General features: G+C 49.9%; 7 protein-coding genes across 7 annotated transcripts; 5 read left to right on the top strand and 2 right to left on the bottom strand.

Annotated features, from left to right (window-relative positions):
• Positions 1–237: 237 nt before the first annotated feature.
• BO97DRAFT_461285 (uncharacterized protein) lies at positions 238–1,764 on the bottom strand (the record flags this gene model as incomplete). Its single annotated transcript, XM_025699363.1, has 4 exons — positions 238–963; positions 1,008–1,282; positions 1,345–1,497; positions 1,567–1,764. The coding sequence occupies 4 exons, from the start codon at positions 1,762–1,764 to the stop codon at positions 261–263; spliced, it is 1,329 nt and encodes a 442-aa protein (XP_025554740.1). The 3' UTR covers positions 238–260.
• Positions 1,765–3,999: 2,235 nt separating this feature from the next.
• Positions 4,000–4,744, top strand: BO97DRAFT_403554 (Dabb family protein). Its single transcript, XM_025694764.1, has 3 exons — positions 4,000–4,104; positions 4,167–4,277; positions 4,338–4,744. The coding sequence occupies exons 1-3, from the start codon at positions 4,042–4,044 to the stop codon at positions 4,491–4,493; spliced, it is 330 nt and encodes a 109-aa protein (XP_025554739.1). The 5' UTR covers positions 4,000–4,041; the 3' UTR covers positions 4,494–4,744.
• Positions 4,745–5,404: 660 nt separating this feature from the next.
• BO97DRAFT_411688 (uncharacterized protein) lies at positions 5,405–6,252 on the top strand (the record flags this gene model as incomplete). The annotated part of the gene is made up of 5 exons (XM_025696188.1): positions 5,405–5,412; positions 5,442–5,511; positions 5,585–5,812; positions 5,901–5,924; positions 6,073–6,252. The coding sequence occupies 5 exons, from the start codon at positions 5,405–5,407 to the stop codon at positions 6,250–6,252; spliced, it is 510 nt and encodes a 169-aa protein (XP_025554738.1).
• Positions 6,253–7,240: 988 nt separating this feature from the next.
• On the top strand, positions 7,241–9,254 carry BO97DRAFT_461277 (uncharacterized protein; the record flags this gene model as incomplete). Its single annotated transcript, XM_025699362.1, has 4 exons — positions 7,241–7,487; positions 7,561–8,035; positions 8,098–8,507; positions 8,586–9,254. The coding sequence occupies 4 exons, from the start codon at positions 7,241–7,243 to the stop codon at positions 9,227–9,229; spliced, it is 1,776 nt and encodes a 591-aa protein (XP_025554737.1). The 3' UTR covers positions 9,230–9,254.
• Positions 9,255–9,762: 508 nt separating this feature from the next.
• BO97DRAFT_468472 (alpha/beta-hydrolase) lies at positions 9,763–11,904 on the top strand (the record flags this gene model as incomplete). The annotated part of the gene is made up of 7 exons (XM_025699745.1): positions 9,763–9,820; positions 9,961–10,118; positions 10,195–10,452; positions 10,578–10,835; positions 10,891–11,160; positions 11,252–11,706; positions 11,880–11,904. The coding sequence occupies 7 exons, from the start codon at positions 9,763–9,765 to the stop codon at positions 11,902–11,904; spliced, it is 1,482 nt and encodes a 493-aa protein (XP_025554736.1).
• Positions 11,905–13,457: 1,553 nt separating this feature from the next.
• On the bottom strand, positions 13,458–14,127 carry BO97DRAFT_403551 (uncharacterized protein). Its single transcript, XM_025694763.1, has one exon. It carries the CDS (start codon positions 14,081–14,083, stop codon positions 13,916–13,918), a length of 168 nt encoding a protein of 55 aa, XP_025554735.1. The 5' UTR covers positions 14,084–14,127; the 3' UTR covers positions 13,458–13,915.
• A 695-nt stretch (positions 14,128–14,822) lies between these two features.
• BO97DRAFT_468471 (sugar porter family MFS transporter) lies at positions 14,823–16,845 on the top strand. Its single transcript, XM_025699744.1, has 3 exons — positions 14,823–15,234; positions 15,295–15,551; positions 15,607–16,845. Exons 1-3 carry the CDS (start codon positions 14,905–14,907, stop codon positions 16,718–16,720), a joined length of 1,701 nt encoding a protein of 566 aa, XP_025554734.1. The 5' UTR covers positions 14,823–14,904; the 3' UTR covers positions 16,721–16,845.
• The last annotated feature ends 318 nt before the right edge of the window (positions 16,846–17,163 follow it).

Below are 17,163 nucleotides of genomic sequence, written 5' to 3'. Positions count from 1 at the left end.
TGGCTGCGTGCTGGTATTTAATCTCCAACGGGAACTACTGGTCCCCGTTTGGTTCTTTTCCTGGCCATCCATGTGGATTGGTCGAGCCACCCGTGATTCAATTCCTGCTAAGTCTGGTTTCACTATCAATATTGGCGTAATCACCTAAATCTTCACAAAACGTAGAAAACGGAGACATGACAGAACGAAACTCATGCTCCTTGTGCTGATTCGCCAACCCACGGTGCGAACCATATAGATATGGATCTAAATCCCATTGCCTATATCTCCTCCTCCTCCTCTCCCTCATCTTCCTCCTCAAACCAAAGCTCGTCTCCAAGATAGTCAGTCAACCAGTCATAGAAATTTGCGGAGGACTCTTCAGGCTGGTCCGATGCCTCCTGGGAATTCTCTTCGAGGACCTCGCCAGCAACGTCATCTTCATTACCCGTTGTGGCTGAAGCATCTCCTGAGTTGAGCAGAGCCTGGGTAGCGGGTTGAAAAGATGCACTTGGCTTCAGTTCTTCGAGAGAGAGCTTCGGAGGTGCCTTCAAAGGTACATCAGGTGCTACTGGCACTTCTTTGACTATCTCTATGCTAGGAGGCGCGTCTTCCTTGGGTGGCTGAGACTTTGTTTTGATAGGCGCTGGAGCTGGAGCTGGCGCCGATGCAGGTTTCAGAAGTGACCAATACCTGACTTTCCTGATTGACTCGTATTTCTTGAGCACCTCTGGTGACGCGGCCTTTACCGGCTCCGCCTTGGTCGTTGTCGCCAGCTGCGTCGGAGGCTGGGTCGTAGTCTCACTTATAGACCGGGTGTCAGATTGCGTCGCGCTAAATGCAAAGCCAAAGAGACCACCAGAACCGCCAATCCATCCTTCAGACAAATATGCTCTCTGCTCCTTGGCACTCTTCTGAACTTCCTCAGAAACCATCAGAGCCAGATCTGCGACGGGAATAATAGATCTCATGGTGCTGTCAAAACTTGCAGGATCGTCGAGAGCTGTCCATGTCAACGGGAAGCACACCGCCGCGAGAGTAGATTGACAAGCCTGTGGATGTTTATTGCCAGCGTCCACCGTCCGTCCGGAAGCAGGCCCATAGTAGGGTCAAGTGGAAATGTTTGCTCATCATCGCCAACGAGATAATCCCGAGCGTCAACACTCCAGATCTCGGGATGGGTCATGATACTGGCATCTCTTTTGATGGCGAAATTGACCTGGAGAAATGTACATAGTTCTGAATAATCCTCCGAGGTCTGCTGCGCGACGGGAATGTCAATCGCACGGATGCAAGCCGTACGCTATATTTACATAACTTCAGCATGACTAGAATCTTTACAGGAAACCAACATTAGAGGCTTACATCAATAAGAAGCCAGTCCTCTCTCTTCGCCAATTGTGGCATCGGCATCATCATAACCCATGACTCAAGAGATCCACCTTTTTCCTGATCCCGAAAGCGATTTCCGCTGACACAGAGATCATGCATCGCCTGCCGGTATCGGTCATTGTAAGGCTGTTTGCCGTACAAAAATTGGATGCTGTCCCAGTTTCCGAAGTTGGTGTCCCATCAGTCGCCCTTAACCGCTTTGTATGCGGCTCGTGGGTGGTGGTGGAGGTCAAATTTTCCCAAGCTATCGGGCCCAACAAATGCTGGCCTGTTCCAGATATACTCTAACATCATGTGGGAGCAGAAATGCTCTGGTTTCTCGGCATTAGAGGTTGAGGTAGTCAGGGTTGAGCGCTTGAAGAAGCATTCTTCCTCTGGATATGCGACGGACATCTTGACGGTAAGACTTGGAGTCCGGTACCGTGGTAGAATGAATACTTGATGAGTGATGTGGAGTAAGAGAGATCGATCAAGGAAGCTTAAGGCTACTGGGGCTTTTATATCTATCAATGAATAGTAGCCGTTTGAATTGAAATTCAGCTGTCAAGGTCCGAGGCGATGGGTCGCTATGTTACGTCAGTTCTCTTCGTGCGGTTGTACGAAAGCTTCTTCGGAACCCTCACACTCGAACCCGAGATCATGAAGAACAGGCGGAGCAGCAACTACCTAGGCAATATCGCTGTTGCGGTGTAGAGAAAAATAAGTTCAATCATAAACAATCCGGTCTCAGCGCCACGGACCTGATGCCGATGCAGGTGGAGAGGGATTGGACTGAACTAGTAGGACCAGAACGCATCCATATTCAGACCTGCAGGCAACGAGATGAGCAGATGAGTCTTCCGAGTTATGATTTCTTCTATGTTAGACAAATACTCAAAGCAGGGCTTCGCATTCATCTTAGCGAGAATTGTGTGGCTTTGTCATTAGTGAGTGGTTCCTTGAACTGGGGGGGGGGGTTGACACATGCTGACTGTGATCTGAGTGTTAATTGAGCTCCGACTTAGGATGAACCGCAATGTTCCATTATTATTTGTTACAATGAGGCGACGCAGCTGAAACTGTTTGCTGGGTCAGAAGCGGGGGCTGGCTTCCAAGATCACGAGAATCCATGAAACAAACATTTTCAGCTGCTCAACCCCGCATCAAGTCTGCATGGCTTCAAAGCAGCAATATTGTTCTCAAGGTACAGCGAACCCTCTGAGGACAGCGGCTAAAGGATTATACCTTCCAATCCCGACTGACTGGTGCTTGTCACGATAGTTATTTATTGCATATGATCAAAGGATAAATCAGACAAAAAATCCTAGATTAAGTTTCGAATTTCACAGAAGTCAATGAAGATTCTGAAGATCCATGCAAGCTTTGCCCACAAAACTCATCCAACTGAGAGAGAGCTTTTGGAGCTTTATGTACAGCCTTCAGTAGAAAACAAGCTGCAGCTGAATATCCTTCGTAACCTCCTCGCCTCCTTTGTTCCACATGCTCAGCGTCAACTTGTCACCGGAGACCTTGCCCTTGTACCTACAATACTATATTAAAAGACATCCGAGTTCGGGGACAGGAGGTGCTCACCAGTAGTAGGTACTGTCTTTCTCATTTTGAAAGAACTCAATCTCTTTCTCCCCAGAACCATTGGTAGACACTTTATTGACGGTACCGTAGCTGTTGGAGTTGGACTTCACTTGTCCGCTGGCATCTTTAGACCATTGCAAGATAACAGCTACCCTGTCTCCAGTCTGGACGTTGTCTCGGAAGACAACAGAAAACAGCTCGTTGGTAGCGTAGGGAGACTAGTTGAACTTGCCTACGTAAATAAGCATATTGCTGGTTTTTTCGCGGGGCTCGGGTGCTCGGGAGTTTGAAAACTGATTTGATAGCGGAAGAGAGTCTGGTATTGCTTCATGCCATGATCTTGGGGCTGGTCAGATCTTTTATAGCCACTGCTTTTCGCAATTTGGACGAAAAGTGGGACTGTCAAGCCAGAGCATTGAGCAAACATGCAGCAAACATTGCTATACATACTTCAGTGGTGTGACATTGTCCGACCAGAATTATAATTTTTGTGACAGTGGCCTACAGAACAGACTTTTAAGGCACTTGGCTTAGCCAAAAAATTGTTTCGAGTTTGAAGTCATCGTTATGCTAGTTGCTATAGAATAAAGATAGGTATATATTATAATCCTCCCGATAAGCATGACGATAAGAGATGAAAATAGGCATAGGCGGGGAGCTGATCCACGGTACCAACAAGATAATCATCACGTCCCTTTAAGTACCGAACGGAGGTAATCACTAATCAAGCAATAGTGGTTGAAGGCAACACATTGCTAATACTTATGTCCAAAGAATTACTTTCATGCATGTTTCCCTCGCTGCAGCCATGCCAACAGTATAACCTGATGCTGCGACCCAAACCTAGTAGTTTTGTTCGTTGCTGCGCAGCAAAATTACAGAGTTGACGAGAGAACATATAGTAGGCGATACCGCCATCGGAAAAGGCTTTACACTGTACAGATGGAAGGTACAAGGAACAAATCTGCTACCAACAAAGACCAGGGTCATGCTGACTGATCAAGCTCCACACGCCACTAGGTGCGCGTTATCATGGCATCGTCATCCGAGCGTTTCCCTCTCCAACAATTGAACCACTTTGCAGCTTCCTCTGACAAAATGATTACCCATATTGTGCAATTACAGTTCAAAGATTCTATCAGCCCCGACCGGGTCCAAGAAGTATGTGCCCTGTCCTATCTCATCTTATCACCATACGCTTGCTAAGTGAGTCTGATCGCTAGGTATGCAGCCACTTGGTCTCGTTGAAGGACAAGTGTCTTCATCCCACAAGTCAGACACCATACATTAGATCTTTCCGCGCCGGAAAACAGAATTCGCCCGAGGGAATCAACGTACGTGCGATTGTTACTCTGCCCTGCGAGTAGTGGCTCAACTGAAAATCCCTGTCGCAGAACGGTATCACTCATGTGTTCGTCATGGAGTTCGAATCCGAGGAGGATCGTGAATACTACCTAAACAAGGATCCCGAGCATCTATCCTTCGTCAAGGGTCTGGGCGGGGTGTTGGAGAAGGTGCAGGTGGTTGACTTCACGAACGGCGTCTTTTAGATCTCGACCGGGCCGGGCGAGCGGGCGCGGGCGGGCCTTCATCTATCCGAGCTTGTCATTGTGCACGGTTGAGGTTGGATGGCAGGGATGTTGATCGCACTGGCTTAAACATCACTTGCGGTTGCGTAACTAAATGATGTTCCAGGCGAATACCAGTACTGAAAAATGTGACTTGGTGTTGATTGAACGATTCCTTGGTTGATGTATCATGATGGTTGTATACATGCACAAGGCCTGGCTCAGTACGAAGCTTTATATTGAACTGAGTCTGTGCCCGCTCCCTTCATGTCAAATTTATTCTTAACTTACTAGTGGTACTTTAACTCCTTGTCAAATGATGTCTCGCCGCAGTATTCGAACTCGTTATCTCCTGTATCTCGACAAGAGGCCCCAGTCGTATGAATGACCAGGAGTCTAGCACACGGCGTCCGATCACTCCTGCGCGATCGCTTGTTCATTCCACTACACCTTCGCTCGTCATCATTGACACCACGTTGGTGTGACTATGCAACAAGACTATATCGTGGGTGGGGGGCAGCAAGATCTAATGCCATGTCAAGAATGAGCCAAGCCGTATTCCTACTTTTAATCCGGCCATAGTTGTGCTGGTCGAGCTGCCTTTTCGATAAGAAAACCCAATATGGATTCATAGGCAACGTGCTGGCAGGACAAGTTACCTGACAAGTCATCCTAGCCCAAACAACGAATACTTTACTAGCATGGCTAGCTTGCGCCCTCCTGTATCCGATAATTTGTCGTAATTTTTAAGCCCAAGACATGATGCCAATAGAACTCATGATCTTCTTATGAAGAGGCGATACGTACGATCGGCAGTGCAATGGAGTAGCCGAGATTTTAGCCTGTGACCAGCCTTGGGCCTTTCGCGAGCTCTTGGAATTCAGATGCAATCAATGACTTCGTACGTTGCAACGACGAGTGATTAATTAGAGCTAGCAAGAGATACACCTGGTCTCGTCAGTTATCGAGAAATGATCCTCAGAGACAGAGGCATACCGATGTAAGCAATGAAGATGACTAGTCTATTACGGCTGTTGTTGCTATGCTCGCGCTCAAGCGCTTCTGTGGAATAGCTGGGGCTTGCTGAGGCCCTTCCAGTTTCACTTGATGACATTATAGGAGGCTATAACAGAGAGTACAAGCTTTGCTTGAGAAAACTTCTGAATACTCCTGTGTCTTCGGATACGGACGCCATCTTAGGGCTTCCAAATGGGGCGTGCCATTGCCAGCCAGCCCTAGTCCAGGGCCTGTTGGATTTCGCCCTGATCATGAAGACACTTGCAAGACGCAAACCCGCCGAGGTGAGTCATGGGATGATGAGATCGATGAGTGGACTTTGGTCGACATGGTGAAGGAAAACTGCAATGGCGCCATTACCTGCCTGAACAGACAGGCATCAACAGTGCTGAACTAGTATGTACTGTACATTGAAGATCGTAAGGTAGCCTGCCAAACATATTGCCTGAAGTAGGTGACAACATTTTCCTTGACATTCGAGAAGGCATATGGTTGCTCCTGCAATAGTGTGTCGAAGCTAACGCTGCACCCAAACAAACAAAAGCATCAAGATGTAGATTCACAAGCCGGAATGTGGGAGTTCCCGATCAAGACTTCCGCTTATGGTGACTTTTCGCCGAGTGCCGCGGCATGCCATCATTTCTCTTTGGGGCCGGTTCCGGTCACGGTCGTCGAGCTGATGCTTATCTCCGGTTGCGCTCACGGATCTTGCTGCTTTCGATGAAAAATCAATATTCTTTTCATACTCGATTGATATTGTGGGATCACGTTTCTGACTTGTGCAAACCCCGACCTTGACCACGGTTTCAATGGTGCGGGTGCGACGACGGGCCGCTACTAGGCATACTCGGTCCATGGAAGCTGGCGAGCAACCAAGAAACTTGAAATGAACCCTACCTTCCTCAACCCAACCTCAGAACTTGGCACTAAGAAAATAAACACGAGCCCCTGGTTCCTGGACAAGTCTGGAAAGCTCCCCAGACGATGACAGCATCCTAGACCCTTTAGGATGTTTGTTTTCTTCTCCATTCCGCATGCGTGGGTCCGCTGCCCTGTCGATCCCTGCCAAGACAGGCCTCAACACATGGATTTCCTGCATCCGACAGCTATACGCCAACATGCGAGCAGCCTATCAAGAAAGTACGCTTCAGCTCTTGGTCGATCTTTTCCTTGCCCATGAAGCTAGAATTTCGAGCTTGGAACTTACCCTACTCGGCTGCAGAGCGCAGCTCGAGAAATGGGAGCATCCACTGCGAGATAACTGAGCGCAGTCAACGTAGAGCGTTCTCAGTAGTTTTATTCATCAATGTACCTGAATTCATACAGTCGGAGTATGCAGCGCAACTGAGCAAAAGCACAATTTGCAAACAATAGACTTTTCATCATACATTCAACCGGCCATCCATCCTAAGCCCAAACCCGATCCGATGTAACGGAGGGACGGGGCAGATATTTTTGGAGCTCTTGTACATTCCGATGCTCGGACCTAGCTAGCATCAACGTAGGCGAGCAAATTTCCCGCCTGTCTCCTTATAGTATAAGTATACCCTGCTGGAGTCCAAGTGGATATTGAAAAACAAAACGTGCACAACAAACATTTACGACACTCCGGCCCCAGCTCACGGGCCCTAATTCGACCGCCCCGATATCTCGACACGAGCATTCTATTGTCCCTTTGTTAAGATCACTTAGGTAGCTTCTGTCTTTCAGTCATGAAGCTTACACACTCTGGCTTGGCTCTAGCAGCCTTCGTGGGCCTCGTTGAATTGGCCTCTTGCAAGACCGTCAAATTCAACGTTGATCTTACATGGGAGGATGGAAAGGTAGCTGGCAATACACGCAAAGCCATCTGGACCAATGGTCAGATTCCCGGCCCAACTCTACGGGTCAAGCAGGGTGATGATGTTGAGTTCCTCGTCAACAATTCGATGCCATTTACGACGGCTATTCACTTCCATGGTCAGTCTACCTATGGGAAAACCCTTGACTATTCCAGTCCCTCTCCCAGCCTGTACTAACAATAAACTTATAGGTATCTACCAGCAAGGTACCCCATGGTCTGACGGTGTTCCCGGGATCTCGCAAGCCCCCATCGAACCAGGTGATGCGTTCCTCTACAAATGGAAGGCCGAGGAGTATGGAACCTACATCTATCACTCTCATATGAGAGCCCAGCTCGATGATGGGCTCTACGGTGCCATCTATGTGGAGCCAGCAGACTCGGTGGAAAGACCGTTTAGCTTGATGACCACCGACCAGACGGAACTGCAGGCGTTGATGGAAGCTGAAAAGAAAACCCAGCCGGTGGTTCTATCCGACTGGCGCATGTTCACTTCGGAAGAGATTCTTCAGATCCAGGAGGAGTCTGGTTTCTCAAGCTACTGCGCCAGTTCTATCTTGTTCAACGGCAAGGGTTCTGTCATTTGTCCCGGTCAAGATCGTATTGACTCCCTTACACGTTCCGGCGAGATTCAAGCTCTTGGGAACGCAAAAATGAGTGATATGGGGTGAGTAAAGCCTGCTCCTTGTCTATTATTGGTATTTTTCATACTAAACATACACTTTACAGATGTATGCCACCTACCGCGACACGGTATGCGCGATACGATTTCGATCTCACCAAGATACCTAAAGGCTACTTTGAAGGCTGCGTGCCGGCCCAGGGCCCGAATCAGGTGTTCAACGTCGACGCTTCCAAGAAGTATGTCAGTTATGACGTGATGAGTATGGCTGGCAGCTCCTCTCTCGTCTTTTCTATCGACCATCATCCCATGATCATCTACGCGGTCGATGGGCGTTATGTTGAACCATCGTCGGTCGAAGCTATCAATGTTCCCGCTGGGTCACGGTACTCGGTTATGCTGAAACTAGACCAGCCCGCAGGATCATACACGGTCCGTGCGGCCAACAAATATGCTAACCAGATCATCAACGGTACAGCAACCTTGACCTACAGCAACCAAGGGTCCAGCAGCACCAGTCCTCAGCGAACTAAGCCAACAAGCAGCAATAGCGGCACCAGCAGCAGTAAGCCTGGAGCTTCCACCTCCACAGGAGCATATATCAATGAGCTCGGCACCATTGCTACTCGCGGCGTCACTATCCTGGATGACAGTACTCTGGTTCCATTCCCACGTGAAGCACCTGCGGCTGAGGCCAATAAAACTTTCATTCTCAACATTGCCCAAATGTCAACATCATATGGCTGGATGCTCGGCGGTGCTAACTATCCGATGGAGCTCGAGGATATTGAGGTTCCGGCGTTGTTCAACACCAGCACAATTCCCACTGAGAACATGATCTCTACCCTGAATGATACCTGGGTAGACCTGATTATTAATGTTACGACTTCTGGTCAGCCCCAACATCCGATCCATAAGCACTCGAACAAGTTCTATGTGATCGGACAGGGCAGTACAGCTTGGACCTACTCCTCTGTCGCAGAAGCAATGCAAAAAATCCCCGGCAACTTCAACTTGGAAACCCCTCAGATGCGAGACACCTACCAGACTCCTCCATCCTTGGGAGCCCCCAGCTGGATGGCGCTCCGATACCACGTCGTCAACCCCGGTCCATTCTTCATGCACTGTCATATCCAAATGCATCACAGCGGTGGGCTTGCAATGGCGATCATGGACGGAATCGATGCGTGGCCAGAGGTACCTGTGGAGTATGAGCTCCCGGTAATGCCAAAGCATTAGACTTTCCTTCTTTGTGAATGTTCGAACAATAGTGTACTAATGTTGTGACACCACCTTTATTTTGGGGTTTCTCTGGTGCATACTGGTCATGGGTGGGGCGTTCATATGGGTTCACTTTTCATTTTTCATACTGTTTTGCATTATCGTTTACAAGTTCTGTTAACTTGAAGCCCGCTGTACATAGAGGACTGTTTTGTTTTTTTTTTTTTCTGTTTTTGTTTTTTCATTTTTTCATTTTTGTTTCATTTTTGTTTTTGTTTTTGTTTTGTTATAGAGTGCTGCGATATAAGTGCAGTATCGCTGAAATCACATCATGACTACTTTTTTTTTTATTCTCGAATGCATGTCATAGTAGGTATTCAGACATGTCGTGTGGCGCAAATATCTATGTGCCTGAGGCTGCAACACTAGAGTCCGCCCCGTTCTTGCTCCTTCATCTCAACATCATCCCATCATGCTCTACATGACAAAAGCACTCCCCAGCTCCGCACCTCTCCACTTCTCCATCACCCGCTTTCCCATTTCCCACAACCATGTTTTCGGCTGGGCAACGGGCCGTCAAAGATCAGTTCCCCGCATCAGCAACGCTCGGTAAGTGGGGACTGGAAACAGCCAGTCTTCCATCATGGTCGATAAATAACGAGCATGCCTCGGTGGCTCGAACCGAATGTCTTTCAGATTAATAATAAAGACTACCGCTACGATCAGTACCGAAGCGTCTACCCGTGCAGCCTTTCCCAATCTTGAGTGGCACAAACTCGCATCCCCGACAGAGCATCCCGCCTTCACCTACTACGGATTTCAACCGAGCAAGACCATTCTTCCCACATGCCATGTCCGACTTCCAGGCCTTCAGGCCTTCCTTGCAGATGTGATCTATGATAGAGACGTCGCGATGACTTCCCGTGATGGCACAAGAATTTACGCTGATATTTTCCGCCCTGTGGGCTCCGATGATTCTCCAGTACCCACTATTGACCGGCACGGGCCCTCAGAGCTACGACAGCATGGCGCCTTTCCTTGTTGGTCTAGAGAAGAGTCGCACGTCTGGCTACGAGAAATTTGAGTACCCTGACCCTGCTGAATGGGCTTTACGCGGCTACGCCATCGTTAATTTGGACGCACGAGGTTGCGATGACTCGGAGGGTAATATCTCTTTCTGGGGGCAGCAAGAGGCAGAAGACATCTATGACACTATTGACTGGCTTTCGAAGCGCCGTAGTGTACAGGCTCGGTCGGGATGGCAGGCAATTCCTGGCTGTCCATTGCACAAGTTAACTTCGCATCACGCCTATCGCACCCAGCCCTCAAAGCTCTGGCACCATGGGAAGGCTTCACGGACCTGTAGCGTGATTTGGTTCTTCGGGGTGGGCGAGCACACAATGAAAAGTTCCACTCGATGATCCTCACAGGTTTTGCCGGCCACGGGTCGGCGGAGAATATGCCCGCCATGATTCGCAAGCGTCCCTTTTACGATGACTACTGGCAGAGCAAGTGCAATCATCCGGAACGTATCAAAGATGTACCGCCGTATGTCCTTGCGTCAGACTTTTCCATGTTGCATACACGGGGTTCCTTCCAGACTTTCCGCGCAGCCAGACCGCGCGTAAATGGCTACTGTGCACCCATACCAAGAATGGTACGACCTTTATCGTCCAGAGATGGTTGAGGATCTGGCACAATACTTTGTTCGTTATCTAAAAGGTATCGAGAATAATTTGGAGAGTACACCGCCACTCCGACTCTTGTTGCTTGGATTTGAGAATAGTGCCGTACAGACAATACGAGAACGTCCTGAGCAAGAATACTCATTAGCACGGCAAGAGTTGAAGAAGTTCTATCTCAACCAAGCCGTCGAGACACTGCAACCAGATCAGCTGATTGACGCATCATTCGTAGCGCATGCTGGGCGCGCCCTGGAAGCCAGCCCAGTGAGTCACTCTCTTCTGGTGTCCAGGTTCTCAATTAACCATTGGAATGTCCAGGAGCTCATATTGGTCTGCGACAAATACACCGAAATAGCCGGATTCCCGCGCGTTCACCTCTGGATGTCTTGCCCGGGATCACAACGACATGGATGTCGCTGTCCAGATTCGTAAGGTCAACAAAAACGGCATGCTTCTTGCGCACCTCAACTACCCGTGTCCGGTGCCAGTGACGGAAGTGCCGAACGTGAATACGGTCAAAACCCTTGGGCCTTCGGCTTCCTGCGCGCATCGAACGCAGTCAACTCACGATGAGGTCTGTTCGACCGCAGAAGAGTTTGTGTACCGACACGACCGACATGAGCCCGTCGCGCCACAGACCATTGTGCCCCTTGAAATCAGCCTCTGGCCGATGGGGATGGTCTTCGGGCCTGGAGAGGGAATCATGCTCCGTGTGTCAGTCCACGATATGTGTCTTCCAAAGGTAGGTTCCATGCGACCGGCGGAGCCGGATGATGAGAACAAAGGTAAACACCAGGTTTACAGGGGAGGGTGGGTGGGGGGAGGAGGGGAAAGTATGGTTCGTACCTGGTTTTGCCGTCTGCGTGAGCTGTATTCGCCGAGAGACAAGAGAGAGTCTCCTTAGGCTACGGGAGAGAGGAGTCGGACGATCGACAGAAACATGATGATAGTAGACCAGACCAGGGCCAATGCGCATTTGACAGCTTTATCCACTTGTCCCGTACCTGATAGCCTTAAGCCATGGCGTTCGATGTCCGATCTAGCCCCGTACCTTTGTCCTTTTTTACTGGGAAGATCCAGCGGGACATAGTGGCCGATTAGTGTTGGAGTCGATCTAGCCAGGTAAGAACAGATCACATCGGAAACCCAACGTCACAATAGTTCAAGGCAAAACAAGAGCTATTTCCTCAAATTCGCGGCAAGAAAAGTCTCCACTAACTAGTCTCCCCTTCCCACGCAAGCAAACAAGTAGGCAACCACGAAGACCCGCCTACCAAGACCCGGTGATTATGAGGAGCTTGAATGTACTGTACTGTACATACCATTGACTCGGATCGGGGAGGGAGGATTTGCGGACATGATCGGTCCAACTGCACAGTGAGGCAGACCTGGCTTTCAGCTAGTAGCAAAGCGGCAAATGTTCGTCTCGGAACGGACCGGGCTAGTACCTATCATCAATCTGGGTACGAAAAGGAGCATGAAGGTTACTGCTCAGGTGGGGATAGTTCGGCCGGGATGTGGACACCGAGTGTGCTGGTGCCTGAGATGATCGACTCTATTGTTGGGGTCAGTTTGACAGCTGGTTGGGAAGCGTCTTTGTCAGGAGTGGTGTCGGAAATCTGCTTCCGTACTCAGTCAAGAAAGTTCATTGCATAAGGACCGAGGTGAGTTGGAGCTTCCCGAATTATTACGCATTGAAGATATTTGACATGGTGCATCCGCGCCTCGATTCACGTATCTCGGGAAAGCTTTCTACCTTGCTGCATCGTTTCGATCTGGTGGGCGCATTGTGATTCATCTCGTCAAGCAAGAGGTACTTTCTGCTCTACCCTGATACTATTACCCTATCAGCCGATACATTCATTAACTGCAACTCGGTTCGCACCCAAAAGAACTCATGGACCGAACTTCAGATCCGCGAATGACTAATACTTCTAAGCGAAAGGCTAAGACAACTATTGAGAAGACATATCAAATTATCATCAATAGTCACCCTTTCTCCGGATTTATTTTTGGAGTGACAGTTGCTTTAGCATTGACGTTGACTCGCTCTAACGAAACCTTCGCTGGCGGTTGGTCTAAGGGGACTTGCCCCGAGTTCTAGTATATAAACCCTCTGGCTGCACTGTTTTTTAGCATTTAGAACAACGAACTCTCCGTGTTCATCTCGCTGGAAATCAATCATCAAGCGGCCTCTTTCGGTCCTTGCAAACGCAAAGTCACACCCATTATCTGCTTGCCAAGTCAACGGCATCTTCAGCATGAAGCCCGTTTTCCTCCTTTCTGCCCTCTTCGCTGTGGCAATGGCAGCTCCGGCCAGGGAGGCTGGTGCGGCGGTTCTGAGCGAGGAACAGGTATGCCTTCCGATGCACGAAACCTTGAGTGAGATATGAGTGCTGATGACATATGTAGCCACCAATGATGATGCTTGCTCGATCGGATGGTCCAACTGACAGGATTGCCGGCGCATTCGAGCAGTACAGACAGCAGCAGCAACAACAACAACAACGAGGGCAGCGCCGCGACTAGACCAGTGAGATTTGTCAATCTCGACCAGGCGAGATACCACAAGAAGATACGGCACTGGGACGTTCGGGTTCGCGATGGAGACTGCAAAGAAAAGAGAGAAAGAAAGGTCAAGGCCTGTGAGGAAACAGCTGATTCTTGGTGATCTTTCAATTTGGTCTATGTCACTGAGGGTGTGTTGTGGTTCTTGGTCTGATGTCAGGGATGCAACGGACTATATCAGGCTCTGAGACTCGGTCTACTCTTATTTTATTCAAAATCCCACTCAGCAAGTTTCGGTTTTCGCACATCTCGCTCTTAGGGAGCTCCGTTTATTATTGTGAAGAATCAATAGCTCCCATTCGAAGCAGGATATTTGACATTCATGCTCCGTCATCTTAGGTCGTGCATCGTCTTCAATCTCTCTTCAGACAGTTCAAGCCTTCGTGGAGACGTTCGTAATGAGTAGCCAAGGTGACTTCGACCTACTCCGAACCAGGGTGAACGAGAATGATTAAAGCTTCTTTCTTCTTTTTGTCGACGGCCAGACCCAATGACGGCTTGAAGAGGGTCGATAGTTGATTCTACTGGAACCGTTGAGATGCTGCAGGGCAACATTGTAATGCCACAAGCACGAAGTTGTCAAACAAAGACAAAGCAGCACCCAATCTGCCCGCCACATCCTATGCGCATCTGGCCGGTGCAGCGGCTCTTCGTGTTCGTTTCAGTCCCTACCATAGATTAGCCGGCGGTTGCCTCAAAACGGCTTCGGAATCGCCGAGAGTCTGATAACGGGCGAATGCATGCATTCCTACCCCTTGGGGCAACAACGTCTGATACAGCTTTCGCCTTCTCGGCCGTGGCCGAACGGCTCCCCAGTCCGGTAGTTGTGCCAGAAGCCGCGGGCATGTCAACCCATGGGAACCGGGGTGGTATCGAACAAGCCACCTGATGCACGGGGCGTAAAGCAGCCTGTCATATTGGTCGTGGGGACTGCCCCTCTGGGTGAAATGACATAATGATAGGACTTTTCCCCAGATTCGGGGCCAAGCGAGATGATGATGAACGCCTAGACTTTGTCGAGGTTCGGGGTTGGTGCCGGTTCCACGGCGTGGCTGGCGAACGGAGAGTTGCATCCGACCGCCGGGGCCACTCAGCGGCTGCATACCCTGTGCCGAGCCATGGAAGCCGGCCACGACCTCCACGTGAACAGCTGACATCTTCCTCAATCCTACAGGGTAGACCCTGGTCTCGATTGAGTATTCGAGGCGAGCTGAGTCCTGCGGCTGTCATTGACAGTTAGATCAAACAGAAAAGGATGCTTAGACGTCGATTTCGTGACATCATGATTTATCATCCATGTCCATGTCGCGGGTGTTTCGTAGTATAGCAAAAAGCTATATAACAGTCTAGGTAGACCGGTTACGGCTGCGCTTGAAGCTTCTGTACTATATAATTCAGCACCATTGATAGTTGAGGCAAGATAAGCACAAGCTAACTACGATGGTCCTCTCAAAGCTGAGGCAATCTGGGGCTAGGCCCGACACTTACTCTGCCGGTGACAATCAGGCTCCGACAGAAGGAACGCTTCCCACAGCCCCAATCCAGGGAGCAAAAGAGGAAGAACTAGTCGACACCCCGATCCCGCTATTGACATGGAGATCTTTTCTCATGGGTGTCTTCGTCTCGATGGGAGGATTCCTCTTCGGGTACGACACCGGCCAGATCTCTGGTTTTCTAGAAATGCCGAACTTCCTCCAACGATATGGCCAACAGCGTTCTGATGGCACGTACTATTTCACCAATGCTCGCTCTGGTCTCATTGTGGCGCTGGTAAGAGCTCTACTCCTCTGCGACACGTGCTCAACTGTCTAACGCGTCAATGGTTCGTAGCTATCGGTGGGGACCTTAATCGGGGCTCTCATCGCAGCTCCCATCGCGGATCGAGTTGGCCGAAAATGGTCTATCAGCGGATGGTCAGCCATGGTCTGCGTAGGCATCACGGTTCAAATAACTTCGCCAAGCGGAAAGTGGTACCAAGTGGCCATGGGCCGTTGGGTAGCCGGCCTTGGGGTTGGCGCGTTGTCTTTGCTCGTGCCCATGTATCAAGCTGAGACTGGGCCTAGACACATTCGAGGATCGTTGGTCAGGTACGCTCCGCGCCGATCACTGAGATACTTGAGATTCGAACTGACAATATATCAGTACCTACCAGCTTTTCATCACTTTGGGAATCTTCGTCGCCAATTGCATCAACTTTGGGACCGAAGCAAGAGATGACACTGGTTCCTGGCGCATTCCCATGGGTGTCACCTATCTATGGGCTATCATCCTTGGTCTGGGAATCGCTCTATTCCCCGAAACCGTGCGGTATGACTACCGACACGGTAAAATCGAACGAGCAACCGATACCCTCACCAAGATGTACGGTATTCCCCGCAACCACCGCATGCTAAAGGTAGAGCTCGACGAGATTAAGCAGAAGTACGACGAGGAAGTGATGCGCGGAAAAGTGACTTGGATTCAGCTATTCAAGGGACCGCGGATGAAATACCGCATTGCCGCGGGTGTCGCGCTCCAAGCGCTCCAGCAACTGACCGGAGCCAACTACTTCTTCTACTACGGAACGACAATATTTCGAGGCGCAGGTATCTCAAACAGCTACGTAACGCAGATGATTCTTGGTGGTGTGAATTTTGGGACCACGTTTCTGGGTCTATATCTGATCGAGAACTACGGCCGTCGGCGGTCGTTGATCGCTGGGGCTTTGTGGATGTTCGTCTGCTTCATGGTGTTTGCCTCGGTGGGCCACTTCTCACTTGACCTACAAAACCCGGAGAATACACACACCGCCGGAGTGGTTATGGTGGTGTTCGCATGTCTGTTCATTCTGGGGTTCGCGTCCACGTGGGGCCCGATGGTGTGGACCATCATCGCGGAACTGTACCCCTCGGAGTACCGGGCACGGGCGATGTCGCTGGCCACGGCATCTAACTGGCTGTGGAACTTCCTCCTGGCATTCTTCACGCCGTTCATCACCAGCGCGATTGACTTCCGGTATGGGTATGTCTTTGCGGGTTGTCTGTTCCTAGCCGCGGGACTGGTGTACCTGGTCGTCATCGAAGGGCGCGGGAGAACGCTGGAGGAGATTGATACGATGTATGTAATGCGTGTGAAGCCGTGGAAGAGCTCCAAATTCCAGTTCGAGGAACTGGCCCCCTACGATCGCCGGGGATCCGCGTCGGAGAAGGCCGGGGCTGCCCATATCCCCACTGTTGGAGATGGCCAGCCCATGAACTCTCACACTACGGAGGTGTAAATGCCTCTTTTCACGGCTCTAGCTCTCTTGACTGTACTTTTGTGTGTGCTTGTATGTATTCGCTGCGCTTGTGTATTGGCATTCATGTACATTATGCAATGCTACGTTGTTGTGTTCTAGGTGTCACTGCGATCCATTTTCAGCATCGTATATTAGCTGCCATCTGACTCCACTGACAAGGAATGGTATGCGATTTGTACATCGTGAATACTGCTTCTATAAGTACTCGTCACGACACATAAGACCAGAATGGCGTATCACTACGAACTCGTCACACCACACACCCTTAGCAGATGTTCCAGGCAAAAGAGGCTGCGTAGCGAGTACAAAACGCTTGCGCCAAAGGCGACACCCCACTCCGCCAACGCATTGACGAACAACAGCTGCTGCACCAGGATGAGATTTCGCAAGGCGCTGCGGCCGGCAAACTACAGATGAGAAAC

This window comes from Aspergillus homomorphus, assembly GCF_003184865.1.
Source record: "Aspergillus homomorphus CBS 101889 unplaced genomic scaffold BO97scaffold_5, whole genome shotgun sequence".
Taxonomy (NCBI): domain Eukaryota; kingdom Fungi; phylum Ascomycota; class Eurotiomycetes; order Eurotiales; family Aspergillaceae; genus Aspergillus; species Aspergillus homomorphus.
Note: the sequence above shows the minus strand (reverse complement) of the source record. Positions and strands in the feature narration are given on the sequence as shown.